Source organism: Lepidochelys kempii, chromosome 2 (assembly GCF_965140265.1).
Source record: "Lepidochelys kempii isolate rLepKem1 chromosome 2, rLepKem1.hap2, whole genome shotgun sequence".
NCBI lineage: Eukaryota > Metazoa > Chordata > Testudines > Cheloniidae > Lepidochelys > Lepidochelys kempii.
In genome coordinates, this window is record NC_133257.1 from 51,989,073 (window position 1) to 52,012,869 (window position 23,797).

Consider the following 23,797-nt stretch of genomic DNA (forward strand, 5'->3'; position numbering starts at 1 on the left):
TCGGGCCCAAGGAAGGGAAGGGGGCAGCAAAGGGCTTGCGCTCGCGCATGCGCACCAGCTCGGGATGCTTCTGCGAGGGTCTCTGCCTCAGCCCCAGCCCTGACGGAGCCGGGCACGGGCTGCGTGAGGTAAGCGGCGGGGGACGCCCCGCCCGGGGCTACCCGGCGTCCGACGGCCGCAGGCGGGTCGGTGTCAGCCGGCGGAGGCGCCGGTGTAGCGGCACAGACAGCACCGCGGGTCCCCGGTAGCCGCCGAGCCCGGGACGGCGCCCGGCGGGCAGAGACTCTCGGGGGCGGCTGGGGGCGCTGGGCCCCGAGCGCAGGCGCGGCCCGGTTCGGGGGTTACGCTCGCGGGGGCAGTGAGCGAGCGGGACAGCCGCGGGCCGGCGGGGTGTGGGAGTCGGCTCGCGGGGGGAGGGGGGGCGCTCCTGGGTTGTTCCGTAGCCAGCCCTAGCCGTTACTCCGCGGCTGCTCTCCGCTGTGAGCGTTGCCGTCGCGGGTGAGGCACCTGGATCCGGGCTGGATTGACGTGAACCAGAAGAGGGCGCCCCCGTCGCACACCAGGCGCGCGCGCAGGGATTGTGCCGGGTTCATTACTCCAGAACAGCTGTCTGGGTCAGTTTCCATCGGTAGGCAAGGCCTCACTCCGGTGGCCAGGGATAAAGTTGGTGGATTGTCTTACCTGCTGCTCGTTCTAAGGTCCCGTTATCTGGGGTTCCCAGCCTACCTCTGGGTTTCCTTGGACACGTCATATTCTGTGATCCTCTCTCTCTGCCCGGAAAGACTTTTTCCAAATGAGAGGCGATGCCTGGGATTTTTGTGAGCCAGCATTGCAGCTCAGACAGAGCTGTCTGTCTCCCTGCCCTGGTTGGTCCCTTCCGCTGCAGCCAGGGCTGTGGGCTCCCAGCCCACCTGGGTCCCAGCCCTAGGGAGAGGGCTGCAGGAAGGTGCCGATTGACGGGCTGGCAATGTATCCTAGGTCTGCGCCAGCATCCTGCCAGCATGGTAGGGAGCAACACTACCCTCCCCCCATCTCTGGGGTAAGGCTGGAGGTATCTCCTCCCCCATCCCTCAGGCACCCCTCCCAGTATACACACCTTTCTAGCAGTGCCCTCTCCCAGTAGGGTTATCACCAGTTCAGGTTTTACCCAGACAGTCAGGGTTTTGGCTTCTGGGTGCAATTTATGGTTGGCAGGTGCCTGATTTTTTTTTACCTGAAAGTCCAGTGGAAAAGAGGACCTGCAACCCTAAATGGCAACCAAATCAAAAACACGGTTACTATGGGGCAGGAGGGGCACTGGATCATAAATCTGCACAAGCCCCTGCTCAACTGGGGCTGCCTTCTACCTGCAGGCAGGCTCCTTGAGATGTGGAGGGGAGGAACCAGCAATGGGAGTGGTGCCTTGAGGGAAGAGGGGAAGCAGAGACAGATCTTGTGGGAAAGAGGTGGGGCAGGAGGCAGGGCCTCAGGGGTCTGGTTATCAGCAATGAGAAAGGTGGTAACCCTGCCTCCCAGTAACACATACACCCCTCTAGTGTGTCCCCAAATACCCCCTCCAGCTGCACCCTGTTCCCCCCCCCGCCCACCTCCAGCTGTATCCTCTTTTTGGGAACCTGAAATATAGTAACTTTACGCATTATCATCATAGATCTTTACTGGCTATATAACTTTATTCTACTTAATGCCGTTCCTACTAAATCCAGTAGCCTAACATGATTATTTTTACATTTCTACAGCAATCTTTATTATAAGTGCTGTGATATTTAACTAGATTGACAGCATGCTCTTAATTCAACAGACTTTTCTGCCATGGGAAGAATACTTTGCATTGTGTTGCTTTTTAGCAATGCCTTTCTCAGTTTCAGGAGCAGTATTGATGGAGTTCAGTGGTGGACCCATCAGGTTAAAGCAGGTTCTCCAGAATAGGTTTTAGAGTACTTGGACTCTACTTTCTGTTTCAAATAAATAAATAATCCCTAGAAATGCAAGAGGTTCCTACAGTTCATATAATCTAGTGGGTCACACACTAATTTTATGTCATTAAAATTAATTTTATCTAAAAATATTGTGTAGCACATTGTGTATTACACTGCTTGTGCAAACTTACCTAAATTATAATATTGATAGTGTGTTTTCAGACTGGTTCAGAATATCTTGAGAATGTACAGGCAACTGTGTACTAAAGTAATTACGATATTCTGTAAATTTTTCTATGGGGAATTAACCATTTTTGAGGGGTCTGAGTGTGGAATGTATCTCCAAAATAGGACAATTACTTATTTTGCTTTCTGGTTTTAAAATGTCTGAAGTAATTTAACCCAAACTTGGTTTAAAAATAGTTAGAAATATGCCAGTTTTTCATCCAAAGCAAATTATAGTGAAAATTCTAACAACTTTATACATGGTTAGTACTCCCATCAAAGTCGCTGACTGCCCACCCTATGTAAAGTTAAGCACACATGTATGTCTTTCCAGTTTCAGGGTCTATGCTTATTAGTGTCTTGTTTAATCTTGCCTGCTTGTTTTTAAAAGTATAGAAAACTAATAATAATGATCTAAACTTCAAATTATCCAGCAATGCATGAACAAAGCAAAGCTTTAGTGTTTTCATGAATTAACCCCTGTACTGTGGAGAAAAGGCAAGCTTTCGTTGTCTAGCATCTTTGGATGAGCATAATGGGGGGTGCTGGTTAGTTAAAAATTCTGGTTAACTAAGAGTTATGCTTACCAATGGAGGGAGGGAGTTTGGGTGTGGGAGAAGGGTTCAGGGTGTGGGGGTTGGGGTGCGGGAGAGGGGTTCAGAGTCCCAGATCCGGGCAGTGCTCACCTTGGGCATCTCCCTGCAAATAGCGTCATGCCCCTAGGCGGAGGCGCAACCGGGCAGCTCTGTGTGCTGCCTCTGCCCACAGGCGTCACCCCCACAGCTCCCACTGGCTACAGTTCCCGGCCAGCGGGAGCTGCGGAGCCAGCACGCAGGGTGGGGCAGCACACGGAGCCCCCTTGGCCATTCCTCTGCCTAGGTGCAGCAGGGACAACCGGACACCTGGCAGCCTCATTGAAGATTTGTATTGGGAGATAGCAGAAATGCCGGTTTCTAGAGTTTTCCGGTTGGTAAAGTGCCAGATGACGCAGCTTTTACTTTATTAAGAATTTATGTTAACAAATCTACCCAATAGGTACTGTACCTAGGATAAGATGGCTGATCCTTGGCAACAATGCATGGATTATGCAGTTACTTTAGCAAGAAAGGCTGGAGAGGTATGTAAACTTACTTATAAATTACTGTCTAGAGAAACTCATGTATGTCTTTTAGGGGAATTTTACTTTAAGTTTGCTCAGATATTCCACCTCTATATTTTGTCAAAAAAACCCCATAAATTAGCATAATTTTCAAAAGCAAAACGGCATTAAGTTCAAAATAGGAAACTATCCTGTTCTTGACTAGGCTAATTTAGGAAAAAATCTTTGCAACTCCTCAGGTTGATACTTAGCAATGATTTGTGGTTTATCCTTTCTCCTTGTTGCACGAACACTTTTGGTACTTTAAATTTGGTTAAAAGTGTTTCCCTTTAAGTTCCCTTGCTGCTGTAGCATCTCATTTGTCCCTCATACCACTGTTTTTCTGTCTGAACAGTTTTGTACTGTACTTCAGTGTGCATGGCTACTGGCAGCATTTTCTCTGAGTGGTTTTTCCGCAGTCCTATGTCTCTTCTCATGGGAAACCTGCTTCTACTATGGTGCCTCTCTAGTCCTTGGGCAGACAATTTGCCTTCTCCTTCCCACCTCCCCCTTTCATTGAGGCTCTCTCCCTTGCCAGGCAACAGCTCCTGCTCCCTCACCATAGGTGTTTTCCCCTCTGGCTGTGGTCTAACATGGCAGGAGAGCAAGAAAAAGAGCTAGCAGATCTCTGAGGAGCCATGGGGTAGGGTGGATGGGCAGGCCTCCACTTCCTGCCTCTGCTTCTATACAGTAGCCTCTTATTGTGCATGCAGGTAAGGTGAGGGCATATACCAGCCACACAGTTTTCAGAATCACAGTAAATATTGAACTCCCTTCAACTGCCTCAGTAAGCATTCCCTCAAACAAAGGTTCATCTCATTTCATTAGAAGTCCTCAGTAGGATTTTCTTGGCTGGGAGGCAGAGATTCAGTCATATGTGTATGGCCTGGCCTGGAAATAATTTACCTGGGTGCAGCATTCAATATTTTATTACAGCTTTGAAGCATTGTTAATGCTAAAATATTGTAAGAGTAAGAAATTTTAAAACAGCTCCTAACAAAACGGAGCTGACCAATGTTCCAGCCTTAAATGAGATTACTTGCAGTACATGAAATTAAGCACATGTGTAAATTAGGATCAGATTATTACAGTCAGAAAAGAATAAAGATGTGTTGGACTTTCCTGGAAGCCAGAATAATTAGTATTTTCCTGAAGTTTCTTATAAACAAAATAATATTCTTTACAGGTAGTCCGGGAAGCATTGAAAGAGGAAATATCCATTATGGTTAAAAGCTCACCAGCAGATCTAGTGACAGTCACTGATCAAAAAGTGGAAAAAATGATTATTTCTTCTATAAAAGAAAAGTATCCTTCTCACAGGTACAACTTCTGTTGATATTTTAATTGCTAATGGTGGCTGAAGGGATAAAGAATGGAGTCTTTCTTTTTTCTCAAGGAAATTTAATATGAGATTGCCAGGAAGTTAAGGAAGAACTCCATAACTTCAGATGTTAAATATTTAAGTGACAGGTTTCAGAGTAACAGCCGTGTTAGTCTGTATTTGCAAAAAGAAAAGGAGTACTTGTGGCACCTTAGAGACTAACCAATTTATTTGAGCATGAGCTTTCGTGAGCTACAGCTCAGCTGTAGCTCACGAAAGCTCATGCTCAAATAAATTGGTTAGTCTCTAAGGTGCCACAAGTACTCCTTTTCTTTTTGCAAATATTTAAGTGGCACTTACTGTGAGGTCTGTCTAAATATTTCTGATTTTGTACTTGTACCTGATGGTGTGTAGTCATAGTACACTTTGGCACAGGAAAAGGCCTTCTGGTCGTACATGACCAAGAACTGCACGTATTCTCTAAAGAGTTTTTAATTATATCCCTCAATCTTCCCAGTTCTTCAGAAATAAATGGTTTCTTGAATGGGAATTTCATGTATTTTGCTTAATTGACGTTCCTCCCCAAGGCAGCCCCCCAATTGACTTATTGCTTATGTTTAGTACAGTTTACATAAAACAATTTTGCCAAAATTCCCTGTTGTCCTCTAGTTTTTTACATCGTTGTATGGTACTATGACCTCATGACACTGAATATATGGAAAAATGGTAAAACAGACTGCTCTAATAAGAGAAACTTCAATCTTATGTTCAAAGTAATGCTAAATTTTGTAAACTAATATTAAAGGATAGAAACATTTTTACTATCTCTAATATTGTGCCTCTAGTACTAATATCACTCCTCAACAGGTAGCTCTCCAGCTTGCTGAGATACCAATTGCAATTTAGCTGTTTTCAGTTAAATTTCACATTAACTGCTGTTTAATTTTCAGGTTATATCTGGTTTTCTTTTAAGACTGATAAACATCACCCACAGCAAAGTTAAATTCTAGCCTCTTAACCTATTCGTGTTTTAAATATATTTTGGCGACCCTAGTTTCATTGGAGAAGAATCTGTTGCAGCTGGAGAAGGCAGTACCTTGACAGATAATCCCACGTGGATTATTGACCCTATTGATGGAACTACTAATTTTGTACACAGGTATATCTGTTTATTTTTGATTACTACTTAAATTGGGCAACATTTAGACTAGAATTTTTTTGCTGTTTCTCTGGAACCATTCAAGTAATCATGTTTAATGGTGTTTGCAATTGTGTTCATTGCATCTCATTATAGATCTTGAGTTTCTTGTATTTGATTAGAAACAGCCAGGCAAGTATTACAAGAACTTCTGCAAGTACTATAATGCTCTCAAATAGAATGCTTTCCAGCTGTAACCAACAGCTGGCATGCCTTGAGTATGTTATGTAGTATAATTAGTACAGAGTTAGAAGAAAACACCCATTTTGCTGCAAATATCAACCAGAAAGTTCGAAAGCAAAAGATGCAGTATTAACAAATAAACGCTTTATAATTACAGTTGGCATTGCTGAGCCTGTTTGGTGGCAAAGGATAGTAGCTGAAAAGTTCCAGAAGAGCACCCTTGATAGCTTACACCTTCCATATTTCCTCTGTTATTACACAGCTGGAGTACAACTAGGACTTTAAAAATGTATAGTAACAAAAGAAACATAATATCTCAATTATAAGTTAGTAAAATATTTTGTTTTGTGTTAAAGGTTTCCATTTGTGGCAGTTTCGATTGGCTTTGTTGTCAACAAAAAGGTATATTTATTTTATTACTTAGCATCCAACAGAGAAATACAATCAAATTCATAACATATTATTAACCACCACTCTCTTTATGTAAAACTGGCATTTCCACACTAATGGAAAAGAAACATTTATTTTTTGCAGATTGAATTTGGAGTTGTATACAGTTGTGTGGAAGACAAAATGTACACTGGCAGGAAAGGAAAAGGTGCATTTTGCAATGGTCAGAAGCTTCAAGTATCAGGGCAAGAAGGTGAGTTGTACTGATTAGCTTATTTTGGAAAGGGGAATGAGGATGGAAATTCTTACATTTATTTTTTCCAAAATATAATTATTAGAAACCAGTGATGTATAATGTCTCCTTTTCTCATAGCTATTCCTCACTCACATCCCTGCATAAATATACACTTATTTGTCCATAGAGTGTAAGCCCTTTGAGAAAGATCTCTTATTTCGTTTTCTTTGAAGCACGTAACATGCTTGTGAATGTTATAAAATAAAAATAAAATTAAGAAATTTGGGAGTTTTATCGCCTATATTTGTTAAACTGGTTTGTTTAGAAACAGTGACAAAACTACCAAAAAATTAGTCTTATTTCAGCCATGAACCTGCAAAACATTTAAGTGTAGGCCTAACTTTATTTGTACCACTGTTCACCTGTTTCTCAACTTACATGAGTTAAGTCCATGTTTAAATACTTGACTGCATCAAGACCTTAACGATTTGAAAAATGTTCTGATTCTTACTAAGAATCGCAATTCGCGATATAAATAAACCCCAGTGAACACATGCACAAAGTGAGACTGGACAGTGCTTTTTTTTTTTTTTTTTGGCTAAGTTTTTCTTCCTGTTAGTGTCTAGCCAAAAATAGTTAGTTCTATGTTATATTGAATATAAAGTGAACATGTGAGATGAATGTTTATTACAATGAGCAATCAGTGAAAGTGCATGATATACTCAAATGCTTAAATATTGTCCTTATCTATGTCAAGCTGTTGGGGGAAAAAAATTGTCACTTTTTCCCTTTCCAGATATTACAAAATCACTTTTAGTAACAGAAATGGGATCTAACCGTGAACCAGAGACTTTAAAGGTAGTCCTTTCTAACATGGAAAGGCTTCTCAGTATTCCTGTTCATGGGTAAGGTATTTTTTAATTTGTTCTTCATCCTCTGCTTGAAGCTTGCACCAAACGTGATTTTTAGAAAGGAAAATGGCAGTCAAACTCAGCTTTCTTTGCTGTAATTTAAAAAAAGGGGGGGGGGGGGATGATATCTTGATTTAAATTTTGTCTTGTGGCTTTTACCAAGGAAGTGTACATAAGAGACAAGATTTATGCAACATTGTTATTTATCATGATGAGAGAGAGGCATAGACGTAGTTTGACCTCTATATTTGGAGGAGAGAAGCAGCTCCAGTCAGGTCCGTGGGGTCACGCGTGGGCAGGGAGCCATTTCAGATTGGGAGGTGGGGGGGGGCAACTTTAGCCATGATTTGAGGGGCTACTTAGGCACCTGAAAACTCTAGCTTTTTGCAGATAACTACTTAGAAATTAGCTGACAGGAGCACTATATCTAATTCCTATATAAAGAAAGAAAATTAAATAAAGGGACACTGGTTAGGTTTAAAATTTTAATGTATATTCTTACTTTGTTACTACTCTTGAATACAGCAGTTGACACAATTGTAGAAAAATCTAGATTATTTTCTATCATTTAGGCTACTAACTTTTTTCAGTTCACCAAGCTTGGACTAGATAATTTAACTTTTGGAAACATTCTACTAGTGCAAGGCCCTGTGAGTTTATACTGCATCTGGCTGGGGTTCTAGATGTGTTACCCTAATACAAATACTAATAGACTAGAAACTGACTTTAAACAGGAGTGAAACTGACACTTTCAAGTTTTCACTTCAGTTTAATATCTACTTAATTTCCAGAGGCTCTTAATCACAACACTACAGTGATTGAGTAGCATTTCTCACAGGAGAATATTTAAAACCAAACACTGAGAAAATGCCATATTTTAAAGCTGAGAAAAAAAACCAAGAGCCTTGTTTATAATTTAGAAACTGTTTTTTTTTTCCTCAGCTTTAAAATATGGAATTTTCTCAAAAAGTACCATTCTGTGTTTGGACACTGTGTCTCAGTTCCCATTGCTCTAAAATGGGAATAACAATACTAGTCTGCCTGTCATATGGAATTAAAAGGATTAGATTGATATCTGTGGAGCAGGAACTGGGCCTTCTTAATGGTTTGTATAATGCCTAGCACAATGGGGGACTCCTACTGATTTAAGGTCTTTGGGCGCTACTGTAATATTAGTCAGCTTTTGAGATGCCTACTGGTGGTAGCTGAAGGGGACTTACGTGATGGGGGGGTTGTCGGTGGAGTACATGTCGATCTCTGGGTTGGCCAGAAGCACAGCTTTCATCCCCCATGAGCTCAGCACCAATGGCAGAATTTGCAGCACAGCACGGACGCATACCTGCCCTTGAAGCTACAACCACTAGTGGACATGACAGCTCTGGACTAGAAGGATCTGTCCCCAGCCTCTTCCCATGGGGAGGAGAGGTTGCTCCCTGCTTCTCTGAGGGCAAACTGACCCCAAGACCCACTTAGCTGCTCCTAGGCCCCCAGTCTTCTGCAGCTCCCCATCCCTCAGAATCTTTGCAGTAGGGACTGTTCCCTCTCAGCTGCCTCCTCCATTAGGGCACAGCCCTATGCCCTCCCAACTCCCCTCCAACCCCGCAGGTTCCAACACCCCCACCGCTGGGGGCTCTGTGCTTTCCCTCTCCTCCCCACTGTCACCACAGGGGACCCTGTGCTCCCCCACCAACACAACTGGGGACCCTGTGCTCTCCCCGACCCATCTCCACCATGGGGTGTGCTATGCTCTCCTCTCCCCCCCCCCCCCCCGAGATCCTGTGCTCCCCATCCTTGCCTGCCCCACCCCCAGGGGCCTGCTCACTGCCCCACTACTATCTGTTTGGAGGACTGTCACTCCATATAATCTCAGCTGCTGATTGGTGGAGCGGGACGGGATGGGTGAGCTAGTGCAGCAGAGGAGGAAACTGACTGGTGAATCGCCGGCTCCTGGAGGAAGGGACCCTCACTGCACAGTGCTGCAGTGAAGAGCTGTTCCTGGGGCTGGGGTGTGCACCACGAGCAGACCTCTGGTACAAAATTCAGGAGCGAGCAGGTGTCCCCCTGCCCCCCTAAATGGTGGCCCTGTGTGGAGGGGGGGCAAATTCTGCACCTACCTGATGCTTGCAGTTTGGGGGGCAATGCCCCGCCATCCCCAAATTATGCCCATGGAGAGAGGTACTAAACTTTGTAATCTCAGCTATTCTTACAGATCCTCATGGCTTTATTTAAACCCAAGGCCTTGAATGAAAAAAACATGAATTTACCTTGGAAAACCTGCTTAATTGATTATTGTTTAGAAAGTAGGATATATAGTACTGTCCATGCCAATCAAAACAGCATTGTGGATTTAAAAACTTTGGAATATACTTTGAACTAAATGTTAGTTTCTCTGGTCTAAAAAGTATCATTTTATACTGGGTTCAAAAAATTAAGTCTTCTATTTTTTTCTGAAATCATGTTTTATACCTTCTGGCACAGACATTTGGAAAAAGTCATGTGAAATCATAGAAACTAGATACATAGAAGATTTATCCAGTTATCTAGGTTCCCCTTCTCTGATGTAACTAAGGAGAAAAATCAGGAGGTAAACTGTAACTGTTATGTAGAACTTTTCAGAATTTTTTTTTTCTTGCAGACAAAAAATTTCAGCCACGGACTGTAGTTTTTGGTTTTTGGCCAACAAATTTTTCCACAAAAATTCAATTTTCCATTTTCAATTCAATTTTTTATCATAAACACAGTTTCAATGGATACTTTTTGACCAGCCTTACTTATATGTATCTGGCTTAAAGGGTCCAGTCATGCATAGGGCCGAAACCCGGGTGGGGCAAGCAGGAGAACTGCCCAGGGCACGAAGCAGTGGAGGCAGAAAAATGATGATGAAAAACGGTAGGGGCGCAAATATGCTTGCTCGCCCAGGGTGCTAAAATGCCTAGTTACAGTCCTGGTCATGTAACTTTTATTCATACAAGTATTCTCACTGAGTTTAGTGGGAATACTTACATGAATAAGGATTGCAAGATTGGGCCCAGAGTACCAGCCTGGAAATATCCTTTCTTCCAGGATTCTTAGGCTCCTTTCTGATTCCTTGACCACATATGCCATTCATACTTCCACAAAGATTTTTGATATCATGAAACAAGGTATCACCTGTCTACACTTGAATACAGATTTAAAGTTTTCTGTGAAATGAAGAGTTAAACTACCTTTGCTCAGAGCACAGTAGTATTGTCTGTTCAATTCTGAATCTTCACTTTGAAGTTCTAAGCTGCCAGCTATATGCTGTTTGTAAATCAAGGGTCACAGATGATTAAACTGGCTCTTCCCTTGGCTTGAGCGCCACCCTGCTTTAATTACCAATAAAATCTAGATTGAATTGTTATATGTCTGATATATGAAAATATGTGATATCTGACAAGTTCACTAAAAGGTAATTGTACAACTTGTTCAGGACAACAATGCTGATGAGTACTGTGAATATGAAAGAGAAAAGAATATTGAAAATGTCCTATTTATAGCTGATTTACACTGCATAGTTATTTGTTTTATGTGAGAATTGCATTTACATTTTTGCAAAAGTCAAGAAAGCTGCTTGTTTACTCAGTTGTGAAATGAAATGCTAAGTAACTTTTCCAATCAGACAACAATTTAAATTGCATACTAATTACCACTCACAAAGCAAAGTGGACTATCCATTATTTCAAAGGTGGATATTTTTAATAATGTTTATCTTGGGTTATTTAAACACGCCTCATGCTTTCACCTTGAAAGCAGTTTTGAAAGTGATATCCTTTAAATTCAGGTTTCAGAGTAACAGCCGTGTTAGTCTGTATTCACAAAAAGAAAAGGAGTACTTGTGGCACCTTAGAGACTAACCAATTTGTTTGAGCATGAGCTTTCGTGAGCTACAGCTCACTTCATCGGATGCATACTGTGGAAACTGCAGAAGACATTATATACACAGAGACCATGAAACAATACCTCCTTCCACCCCACTCTCCTGCTGGTAATAGCTTATCTAAAGTGATCATCAAGTTGGGCCATTTCCAGCACAAATCCAGGTTTTCTCACCCTCCGCCCCCCCCACACAAACTCACTCTCCTGCTGGTAATAGCCCATCCAAAGTGACCACTCTCTTTACAATGTATATGATAATCAAGGTGGGCCATTTCCAGCACAAATCCAGGTTTTCTCACCCTCCCACCCCCCTCCAAAAACCCCACACACAAACTGACTCTCCTGCTGGTAATAGCTCATCCAAAGTGACCACTCTCCCTACAATGTGCATGATAATCAAGGTGGGCCATTTCCAGCATGAATCCAAGTTTAACCAGAACGTCGGGGGGGGGGGGGGGGGTTAGGCTACCTTGCATAATGACTTAGCCACTTCCAGTCTCTATTTAAGCCTAAATTAATAGTATCCAATTTGCAAATGAATTCCAATTCAGCAGTTTCTCGCTGGAGTCTGGATTTGAAGTTTTTTTTGTTGTAAGATAGCGACCTTCATGTCTGTGATTGCGTGACCAGAGAGATTGAAGTGTTCTCCGACTGGTTTATGAATGTTATAATTCTTGACATCTGATTTGTGTCCATTTATTCTTTTACGTAGAGATTGTCCAGTTTGACCAATGTACATGGCAGAGGGGCATTGCTGGCACATGATGGCATATATCACATTGGTGGATGTGCAGGTGAACGAGCCTCTGATAGTTTGGCTGATGTTATTAGGCCCTTTGATGGTGTCCCCTGAATAGATATGTGGGCACAGTTGGCAACGGGCTTTGTTGCAAGGATAGTTTCCTGGGTTAGTGGTTCTGTTGTGTGGTATGTGGTTGTTGGTGAGTATTTGCTTCAGGTTGGGGGGCTGTCTGTAGGCAAGGACTGGCCTGTCTCCCAAGATTTGTGAGAGTGTTGGGTCATCCTTCAGGATAGGTTGTAGATCCTTAACAATGCGTTGGAGGGGTTTTAGTTGGGGGCTGAAGGTGACAGCTAGTGGCGTTCTGTTATTTTCTTTGTTAGGCCTGTCCTGTAGTAGGTGACTTCTGGGAACTCTTCTGGCTCTATCAATCTGTTTCTTCACTTCCGCAGGTGGGTATTGTAGTTGTAAGAATGCTTGATAGAGATCTTGTAGGTGTTTGCCTCTGTCTGAGGGGTTGGAGCAAATGCGGTTGTATCGCAGAGCTTGGCTGTAGACAATGGATCGTGTGGTGTGGTCAGGGTGAAAGCTGGAGGCATGTAGGTAGGAATAGCAGTCAGTAGATTTCCGGTATAGGGTGGTGTTTATGTGACCATTGTTTATTAGCACTGTAGTGTCCAGGAAGTGGATCTCTTGTGTGGACTGGACCAGGCTGAGGTTGATGGTGGGATGGAAATTGTTGAAATCATGGTGGAATTCCTCAAGGCTTCTTTTCGATGGGTCCAGATGATGATGTCATCAATATAGCGCACGTAGAGTAGGGGCGTTAGGGGACGAGAGCTGAGGAAGCGTTGTTCTAAGTCAGCCATAAAAATGTTGGCATACTGTGGGACCATGCGGGTACCCATAGCAGTGCCGCTGATCTGAAGGTATACATTGTCCCCAAATGTAAAATAGTTATGGGTAAGGACAAAGTCACAAAGTTCAGCCACCAGGTTAGCCGTGACATTATCGGGGATAGTGTTCCTGATGGCTTGTAGTCCATCTTTGTGTGAAATGTTGGTGTAGAGGGCTTCTACATCCATAGTGGCCAAGATGGTGTTATCAGGAAGATCACCGATGGATTGTAGTTTCCTCAGGAAGTCAGTGGTGTCTCGAAGGTAGCTGGGAGTGCTGGTAGCGTAGGGCCTGAGGAGGGAGTCTACATAGCCAGACAATCCTGCTGTCAGGGTGCCAATGCCTGAGATGATGGGGCACCCAGGATTTCCAGGTTTATGGATCTTGGGTAGTAGATAGAATATCCCAGGTTGGGGTTCCAGGGGTGTGTCTGTGCGGATTTGATCTTGTGCTTTTTCAGGAAGTTTCTTGAGCAAATGCTGTAGTTGCTTTTGGTAACTCTCAGTGGGATCATAGGGTAATGGCTTGTAGAAAGTGGTGTTGGAGAGCTGCCGAGCAGCGTCTTGTTCATATTCCGACCTATTCATGATGACAACAGCACCAGCAGGAGAGTGAGTTTGTGTGTGTGGTTTTGGAGGGGGGTGGTGGGGGGTGAGAAAACCTGGATTTGTGCTGGAAATGGCCCACCTTGATTATCATACACATTTTAAAGAGAGTGGTCACTTTGGATGGGCTATTACCAGCAGGAGAGTGAGTTTGTGTGTGTGTGTGGGGGGGGGGGGGGCGGAGGGTGAGGGAACCTGGATTTGTGCTGGAAATGGCCCAACTTGATGATCACTTTAGATAAGCTATTACCAGCAGGAGAGTGGGGTGGGAGGAGGTATTGTTTCATGGTCTCTGTGTATATAATGTCTTCTGCAGTTTCCACAGTATGCATCTGATGAAGTGAGCTGTAGCTCACGAAAGCTCATGCTCAAATAAATTGGTTAGTCTCTAAGGTGCCACAAGTACTCCTTTTCCTTTAAATTCACTATATTAATTACTCTTTCTTTTTAACACTAGTCAACTGAAATCTGGGAATGAATGTATGCACACTTGTTTGCAATTAGGATAGAAAGTAAGCAGAAGACAGAGGAATGAATATATACTGGTTTATTTCTCACAGTAATATGCTTTCACATTAGCCTTAGTTTCCTTCTTTGCTTCATTCACGCTATCCAATATACACTGTCTGGTTAGTTTTAATATTTTTATGTTCCTGTAAACTACTCTCAATTAACTAATCTCTGTATCTGTTTTAGGATTAGAGCTGTTGGTACAGCAGCTGTAAACATGTGCCTTGTGGCAACTGGTGGAGCCGATGCATATTATGAGATGGGCATTCATTGCTGGGATATGGCAGGAGCTGGAATTATCATTACTGAAGCTGGTGGAGTGCTGCTGGATGTATCAGGTAAATGAAGGAAACCTTCAGGATTTTTTTTTTTTTTTTTTTAATGTAGATACATTCAAAACTGAGCTATGGAGAACATTGGAGTATATGGGTGTTCTCTTGTTCTTTTTTGTCAACCACCTGGTAAACCAAAATGAGGACCCATATCAATAAGATTTTCAGTCATCCTGTCATCTGGGTGGTTCTTACTCTATTAAACAGTGTTTCCATCAAATTAACGCAGAAGAATAGTTGTCCCTTGTTTTATCCTTTAGTTCACTTAGCAGAAGTTCTTGCTCACTAGCATTGAGTCTCTTGCAGTAGTATAGTTCCCTGTTAGGATATCATAGAATATTAAGATTGGAAGAGACTTCAGGAGGTCATCTAGTCCGATCGCCTGCTCAAAGCAGGACCAACACCAACTAAATCATCCCAGCCAGGGCTTGTCAAGCCGGGCCTTGAAAGCATAAAAAGATATAAAAGTAAATGATCAGTCTGAATTGTACTCCCAGGTATGAATGTTATGTACCAGCTGAATTCAGTGAGGTTTGTGCATGCTTATCCAGGGGCAAAATTTGATCTGAACTAATTACATTGGCTAAATACCTATACTGGCACAGAAAAATTGTAACTTTTTAATTCTGCCAAAGTGAAATGTTGCTATACATTCAACCACAGAGACAGTAAAATTCTTCCATGTTTGTGTAAGCAATGGCAATAAGAGGCTACAAAGAAAGTGGAGAACATCTAGACCCATACAAAGGGATACAAGTAGAGCTCCCACACACCTCCATGGTAATGGTGGTCCCCATTTCTGATGGCCATTCCCTGTGCAGAGCAAGGGTCAAGTTCTAGTTTTGCTTCAATGGTAGAGTCAAATTAGGGGCCTGTAGGATTTACATCAGCCATAGGGCTGAAATAGCCCCAAGAAAACATCTCTTCAGCCACTCTGTGGGTTGCATGGAGGATGTCTTCCTAACCTCCTTCAGCACACAGCTCTGCTATTCTGTATTTATGCTGGGCTGAAGATTTGCCCTGAAGAAGATGGGGAGGAGGTCATGCTGTGTCTCTTTTTAGCTCTTTTCCCGAATTCATTTCTCGCCAAATCCTTTACTGTTCCTCCAAACTAAAAATCAAATATAGGTAGTTTCTAAGTGAAACATGTTAAATGTCTGCTGCTTCCCTTATGCAACCACACATTTTTTTGGTTATTGTATTGTTAGGGGGTGCTCGGTATATACCAAGTAGAGTTAGGGCCCCATCCCCTTTAGCAGCATTTCCCAAGGTTAGGTAGCATGAAGAATTTGGTTGCTGTATACATGAATGAGCCACTGGATTGTGTTTTACATTGTTGGTGTTGAGAATTTGATTTTACACACTGTAATATATTGTTAATTTTTTTAGATTTGGTTTTGTTAAATACACTTTCTGCTAGACTAAGTTTTGCATTTTGACAGTTGATCTTAATGCTTATTCTTGTCAAGATTAAAATTCTTCTAAGATTACAAGCCAGTTACGTTGTTGACTTTGTTTTTAGGAGGACCATTTGATTTGATGTCACGAAGAATAATTGCTGCAAGTAGTCGAGCCATAGGAGAGAGAATAGCCAAAGCGCTTCAGATAATCCCCCTACAAAGGGACGATGCAACAAATTGAATACCACAACTGCACTTAAGTGTGGTAATACTAAGTTTGTCAAGAGTTGTTACATACTCTGTGAATTTAGAAAATAACTTCCCACGTAAGGTCACATGTTGAACTTAAATGGGTAGTAATATACCTCTACAGAATGTATCTTATTACAAATTAATTTCTAAATAGGGTTTTGAAACCAGACCCATTTGAAACTGTTATTGAACTGATTCTAACAAAGTTTGCAGTTTGTGTAAATAAAACATCAGTTTTGCTGTAAATTTTATTTCCTGTATAGTTTTATAGCTGCTTAAAGGAGTTCACGATAAAAAGGACCAAATCCCATAAAAGGAATTTTTACAATTTATATAACACACTGGAAGACAGGAGAGCAATTAATGCTCTAAATCATGTTAAAAAGAGAAATTTTAATGCTCCTGGTTCCAGTTTTCTCATGGTTTTCCCCCAATGTAATCTAGGTTGATTGTTGCTTATGAGATTTCCATATGAAGCCTCTAAATTCTTACAGTGCCATGAGTCTGTCCAGAATTTCTCACCGGAGAAGGAAATGTAGAAGTAGATCACATGATCCCAGACCTCACTTTCGAGGCAGTCACATTTAGTTTTTGGCACACTTCAGGGCACTTGTATGTTATCACTGTGGAAGAGGTGATTCAACAATGATTTCAGTTGCTATTGCAGGGAATGTTTAGAGAAATACCTGGAGAAAAGTAGACACATTTATTTTTTAGACTTGTGTGTCCATTACTTCTATAGAAAAACTGACCACTGTTCCTAAAAAATAGGATGTAATGTGGAAGAAGAAAGCTCTGTACACACCTCCCGTCATGCCTTCAGGCAAAAGTCTGAGAAATGAAATGGGCTTTATTCTAATAATTAAAAGTAAGACCGTAAGATGAATGGGTCCATTGGTTTCAGTTGATGCTGCCTCTTGCATATTCTCTACTTGATGTGTGTGCATAGCTCCCATTAACTGTTTAGGGGACTTACTCATACATTTCCAGGGGAGAATCTACCTCAAAGTCTAAAGACTATTTGAAATTCAAAAAATTCTCATTAACTTGGAAAGCAATCCCTACCTCCACCCCCCCAAAATTACAGTATTTTAAATCTTAATGGTAATTTTTCCAATTTCAAAGCCTTAGGGTTAGTTGTCCTTTGCAGTCTGAGTTATTTTTAGAATTATGTTGATATCATTGGGTACATTGAACAGTTACTGTACATTTTAGAGTAAAATTTAGTCAATTTGGGGACTGATTAATAACTAGGGCCAAAAATTTCAGAAGTGTCCACTGATTTTGAATGTCTAATTAAGATACCCCAAGTTATGATCACTTTTGAAAATTTGTGGTTCTTATTCATTTTTTATTGTGGAAAAAGGTGTTTTGTATCTTAAAATACAAGCACCTGCAGGTCTCTTGATACAATTTCCAAGGAATTTTATCAGTTATGTTTTGCTGGTTTTACAGAAATGTTTAATTAGAAACTCCAGTTCCATGCCACTTTAAACAATTAGCCCTAGTGAGATAAAGAATTGTATGATAATTCAGGGGCTAATGACAAGGAGAAGGAACTCATTAGAATTTCATTTCTTGGGGGCCCTGTAGGAAAAAAATAATCAAAATCTTTTGAACTTCACCACAGCTTAATTGTTTTTAAATCTAAGATATGAATGTGGTGTCTTAGCAGGTCTGGCCAATATATTATGTCTATGGCTTTTTGTGAGAAATTTGGGTTTCAGTGTGAAATATGAACTGTGCAGAAGTTCTGATGTTAAACTGATTTGTTTTGTAAAATGGAAATGTATAAAATAGTACTGGATGTGAGAGATGTTTGCAATAATAAAAGAAAAAAGATTGCTTTATTAGTGGATGGTCTGAAAAGTTTAGATATTTTCATTCTGTGTTTCAAAATGTCAAAGGTGTTTAGACCATATTACAGATAAAATAGTTGCTGGCCAATTTTGATTAATATTAAAACTGTTTTTAATAAAAAATAAAAAAGAGTCAAACTAGAAAACTTTGTATTCTGAAAAAAAAGAGGAGTCCTTGTGGCATCTTAGAGACTAACAAATGTATTTAGGCATAAGTTGGGCATAAGCTTTCATGGGTTATAACCCAGTTCATCAGATGAAGTGGGTTTTAGCCCATGAAAGCTAATGCCCAAATACATTTGTTAGTCTCTAAGGTGCCACAAGGACTCCTCGTTGTTTTTGCTGATACAGACTAACACTGCTACCCCTTTGAAATTTGTATTCTAATTATACCTTTAAAACTTAAATGGCCTAGTTTGTCTGTGAGTGAATGAGAGAGGTCTGCCTATTGAATAATCTATTGCATATTTACAAGAGATAGCAACTGCCTCCTTGCAGCTACCAGATTTGTGACTCCATTTCCTCACTCTTAGTTAGAAGGAATACCCTTCTGTTCCCTCACTCCCTGTCCAAATGTCCCAGTTGCAGCCAAAGACTTTCAATTAGGACTGCATGACTACCCCTTCATGCAAATATTAACATCTTACCATGGGTGGGTTCAACACAGTTGATCAGTTAAGCATAGTACCTGTCAAAATCATTTTGGCTGAAATAAGCTTAAAGATGTACAGCCCATGCTTTTTTATTGGGTAACAATTTCACTGTGGAAAAGAGGCAAGTGAAGCATCCCTTACACTAGAGTTTCCCATGCCAAATGTGTTCCTGGGTGGGGAACAAGTCTTCCTCTCTCACAGCTGGGCAGGAGGAAGGGAAAACCAAAATACAACAGCAATACTGAGGTGTAAGAGCAAATCGTTTCTTATGAGAAGGGATGAGGTAGTTTTTATTTGAATATTCCTGGTTGTGTGGCTCAATGAGAGCCATTCTTCTCTAATGTGACTATGCAGGGGAAGTTACTTCAGAAGATGAAGTGCTGCCTGCTGGAGGTGGAGAGCATAGAGCTATTTACAAATTCCTTGTGTTAAATAGCCCACTTCCCTATTTTCCCTTGGATGGTAGACTGGTGCTATTCAGCCAGCCTGTGTTTGTTTTGTGACCTCAGAGGTGATGAACATTTTTTCTGGATTGGGTCATAAAATGACTTGCACCTGAAGAAGAAAAAAGGAAAATCTTTAAAATATTACTTTAGCTCATGCTCTTTGTATACAGTATTTGAGTAATATATAGACAAATACTGTGTGTTTCAATATGCCTGTCTGAACACTAGAGGGCAGCTGAACCTAGAAAATACACTGTAGTGCAGGGTACCTTTTAAAAGACCAGTTTTTCCTATTTCTGCTGTCCTTAAAGTGGTGGTGGATAGAAATAAGAGCACTTCTGAATCTGGACCTGAAGAGCTTTGTGGAGCTCAAAAGCTTGTCCCTTTTGCTAACAGACAGTGCAATAAAAAATATTACCTCACCCACCTTATCTTTCTCATGATAGTTACTCAAAATACCTGGAAGTCAATAAGTGAGGATTTGGACCATGTGTGTTGCTGAGGAATATGCAAAAACAATTCTTTTGCAATACTAGCATAACACACACATCCCCCTGCCTGTTTTAAAAAGTACATGTATTGATATATTGAAAGATAGTGACTTTTTTGCAATTAATCAACTCAGTCTTAAAATAAGAAACACCTTTGATCTACACTGTATGTACATAATCTCAGGACATAAATCTAGTAACACAATGCAGATATAAATGATCAGAACTCAATTCATTATGTCCCAGGTAGAGATGTACCTGTTAAGTTGCCCAAAGATCAATAGAGAGCATCAAACTCAATGAGAAATATTTAGCCAAAAATATGCTGTAATGAGTTAACACTAGTTCCTACTATCCTTGTCTGTGCCCTTTCATGTACCCTGTTTCTCACTGGGCTGTCCCAGGACTATGTCTTCAGGGTTAGTTCTCTTACTAAGTAGCAACTGAGCAATTTTACTCTTCCCCCTCCCCCCCGTAGTTCACTCTGAAGTTCAAGCCTCTGCAACTTGTAAAAATTTCTCTGTGGCTATTTGAGAGCTATGAGGGAGAAGAGGTGGGCTGGGGATTGTGGGCTTAAGACCCCTTGGGCTCAATTTGCCATGGTGTCTGTGTCTGAGTGAAGAAAGGGGCACGGGGTGCTAGTTGTGGCTCCCTGATCCTGCACTGCCCAGCCTTGCTTGAGTTAGAGCTGCTCAAGAGCTACCTACATGATTTCAACCCAGTGAGTATCAGCATAGTGGAGCTCTGTTCCACCACAGCCTCCCTCTGCCCCTAACTCTCTTCCAACAAGACCCCTATACTTGGGGGGAGGAGGTGGGAGTGAGGAGCTGGCACAGAAGGCAGCTAAAGTGCTCCCATCAGCTTTACTCAGCAATGAGTGCTCCTAAAACTGGGAAATTAGTCGCTATTTCTGTCCTCTTAGCTCTCAGCTGCGCAAAGTGTAGTTAGTGAATCAGAGGATCTGGCCCCTGGACTCAGCAATGGAGTGTTTTTGGCTGAGCAAAGCAAGGCCCTAGACTCAACTTGGTGGCATTTCTGTTTGTCAGTATGTATTTAACAAAAGACCTTTTAAAATTACCTGTTTCTGAGTCACTGACAACTCAGAAGAAATGCTTATGGGTCAATGTCCTAACACAAGATAATGTGTAAGAAGGGGACCTGTTTTGTATCTTGCAACAGACCACCAAATCACACTAAGAAATATGATGACCGATTCCACAGGGGAAAAAATACTGAGTGACCATTGGGGACTTTAAGCTGAGTGATATATGTTGGAGGTCTCACGCTGCCAGTACTAAAACATCCTTGGAAATTGTAAATATTATAGATGACAGTGTCCTAACTCAAAAAGTGTTGCATCCAACATCAGGGAATTTGATATTAGACCTCATATTGACAAATAAAGAACTGATCATAGTGGTAAATTAGTAGTAGCTTGTGTACAAGTGATCAGGACATGTGAACAGAATAAAGTCCCAAACCAGAAATATATAGATAGAGAGATACTTGGTGCTTTGAAAATGTCAGTTTCATAAAGGTGAAAACAACTATGAGCCAAATCATTGAGAGAGAGAATTTAAACAGAAAAATGTGAAAGATAATTGGGAATTGTTTAAGAACATTTTACTAAGTGCCCCAAAAGCTAGAATCAAGAAGGAAAACCTCACTGGTTAAAAAAACCCAAGCTGGCTTAAAAGACAGTTATTAAAAAACAAAAACCCACCAATATATAACAAATAAAAGAAATGGAAAGTTAATGGTAATGAATATAAATCAGAAGCTAGGTACAAAAGCTAGGTACTTACACAGCAGGTACTAAAGGTAGACTTTTTAAATCAGCATATCTGGATAACTTATGTCCAAGAGTTTTACAAGTGCTTGCCAAGGAACTCACTGGACTCTTAATGTTGACTTTCATTAAGTCTTGGAACACTGGGGAAGTCCTAGATGACAGGAAGAAAGCTGATGATGTGCCAATATTTAAAAAACAGTCAATGGAATGATGAGGATAATTACAGGCCTGTCAGTCACACCAATTCTGGACAAAATAATGCTGATACAGGACTTCATTAAAAAGAATTAAATTAGGGTAATATAAATCAATGCCAGTTAACATGGGTTTATGGAAAGTAGAGCCTGTCAAACTAACAAAGTGTTTTTGTGATGCGATTACGGCATTTGGCTTGGTATCACATGACATTTTGATTAAGAAACTAGAAAGACATAAAATTAACATGGTACGTGTTAAATGGATTAAAAGCTGGCTAACTCATAAGTCTTGAAATGTAACTACAAATGGGAAAATCATCAAGCAGGTGTGTTTTTAATGGGGTCCTGCAAGGTTTTGTTTTTGGCCCTACGCCATTTAATGTTTTATCAGTGACCTGGAAGAAAACATCACTGATAAAGTTTGCAGATGACACAAAATGATAAAGAATGAAAAGAACAGGTCACTGACAGAATGATCTGGATCACTTGGTAAAGTGATCGCAAGCAAACATGGCCCAGATCCACAAAGGTGCTTAGAGGCTAAAGCCCAGACTTAGGTGACTAAGTTTCAGGTTTTGGTTCCAAAGTCCCAGTTTTGGCTCCATTGTGATTTACGAAGCTCCAGCTGCACCCTATAAATGTCTAAACTCATCTGGCACCTAAGTTTTCAGAGGATTTCTGCCTCTGGCTATGTTCACTGCTGCCTCCTTCTAGATACCTAAGGCCCAGAGCAATTCACATACCAGCAAAGATAGGTATTCAGTCACCTAATTCACAAGGCGAGGCCCAATCTGGTAGGCATGCTTAGAGGTCACCCACAAGATCAGGTCCCATTCAAAGTCTGGCCTGCAGATGAGGAGCAACTGCTACCCTTGTAACTTTTAGCCCAGTGGTTAGAGCACTCACCTGGAATGTCAGAGATCCAGGTTCATTTCCCCCCTCTCTGCCTGAAGGAGAGAAAGGATTTGAACAGGGGTCACACTTCACTCAGGAGAGTACACTGACCTCTGGCATATTCTTGCTTTTTCTGTATAACCCAATGACTGTGCCACTATGGATAAATACTGAAATAGTCATTAGAGAGAGAGAGAAAGAGAGCATGCCTTCCCCCTATCAGAGCCTTTCCCAACTGCTGGAGTCTTTCTGAGAGTCTTTCCAGCAGTGGTGAGGTGACATGACACTACACTGCTAAAAATAGCATTGTAGATGGGAGGAACAACAAGGGTCAGTAGAGAACATGTAGGCTATATACTCTGCACCTTTCAGGTGTGTTTGTGCTATACTGGCTTAATCCATGACTCACCATCTACACTGCTATTTATACCCATGCTGTGGGGACGGGGGAACACAGGTATACATATATGTACGCCACACACTGCTGAAAGAATCCTGCAGTGTAGTCACACCCTTTAAGCTGCACATTCTAACCATTTACAAAATTTACACTATCACATTGTCTTTGAAGTTCAGTATGTATCAGTTTGTTAAGTGTCTCTGAATTGTACTGGCTTTCTAATTACATGAACCAAACCCATAACAACTTGGTCATCTGGCTGTCCATTAGTTGCAATGACTAGCTGTGGTTGGTCTGGTATGCTTGAGTCTTCTTGTTAGGCATCTGCCATCTGTAGCATTTGTTCTGTTGATTGTTCTTTCTGAGGAACAAACTGTAGATGTTGATCATTTCTTTTGAACTCTCCACATGATTACATATGATCTGGGTGCTGAATTCATTTTCTTTTCAACAGCTGGAGTTGTCCTTTATCTCCATCCAATTTGGTTCAAACACAATCACCAGGTTCTAGACTCAACAGTTCTCTGATTGTCATCTGTTGTAAAAGTGATGATAAGCTCTTTTTGCCTTTTTATCTGATTTGACTACTGTCTTCATGTCTGGCCACTTTGTAGATAGCATCTTTTCCAAAGTTGGAACACTAGTGCTGACTTGTCTTCCCATCAGGAGTGGCGCAGGACTATAGCCAGTGGCTGTTATTGGTGTTGATCTGTAACTCAGAAGAACAAGGAATGGATTTTCCTGCCACAGGATTTTCTTGACTGTCTGTACAACTCTCTCAGCCTCTCATTTCACTTGTGGGTAGTGTGGGCTGCTAGTGTAAGCAGGGTCTGAATGATGCTTCCCTGACAGCCAGTTGGGAGTGGGAGAGACTTTGGGTGTGTTTATGTAAATACAGTTTGCTCCTGCTCTGCTT

The 23,797-nt window shown here is 41.5% G+C and overlaps 1 protein-coding gene across 3 annotated transcripts; it reads left to right on the top strand.

Moving 5' to 3' along the window:
* Positions 1-18,005, top strand: IMPA1 (inositol monophosphatase 1). 3 transcript variants are annotated; one of them, XM_073330717.1, is made up of 9 exons: positions 1-128; positions 3,177-3,258; positions 4,466-4,599; positions 5,655-5,759; positions 6,338-6,383; positions 6,516-6,624; positions 7,403-7,511; positions 14,352-14,503; positions 16,020-18,005. In XM_073330717.1, exons 2-9 carry the CDS (start codon positions 3,196-3,198, stop codon positions 16,136-16,138), a joined length of 837 nt encoding a protein of 278 aa, XP_073186818.1. In that variant the 5' UTR covers positions 1-128; positions 3,177-3,195; the 3' UTR covers positions 16,139-18,005. The 3 variants fall into 3 exon arrangements, with proteins under 3 accessions (XP_073186818.1, XP_073186820.1, XP_073186819.1); XM_073330718.1 differs by lacking the exon at positions 1-128 and adding an exon at positions 444-614; XM_073330719.1 differs by lacking the exon at positions 5,655-5,759.
* Positions 18,006-23,797: the final 5,792 nt, after the last annotated feature.

Bases quoted from the DNA above. Each gene is read 5' to 3' on its own strand.
- IMPA1 (XM_073330717.1), top strand. From the start codon at position 3,196: ATGGCTGATCCTTGGCAACAATGCATGGATTATGCAGTTACTTTAGCA. The intron at 3,259-4,465 runs GTATGTAAACTT...TATTCTTTACAG, and splicing joins TAGCAAGAAAGGCTGGAGAG to GTAGTCCGGGAAGCATTGAA. The intron at 5,760-6,337 runs GTATATCTGTTT...TTTGTGTTAAAG, and splicing joins ACTACTAATTTTGTACACAG to GTTTCCATTTGTGGCAGTTT.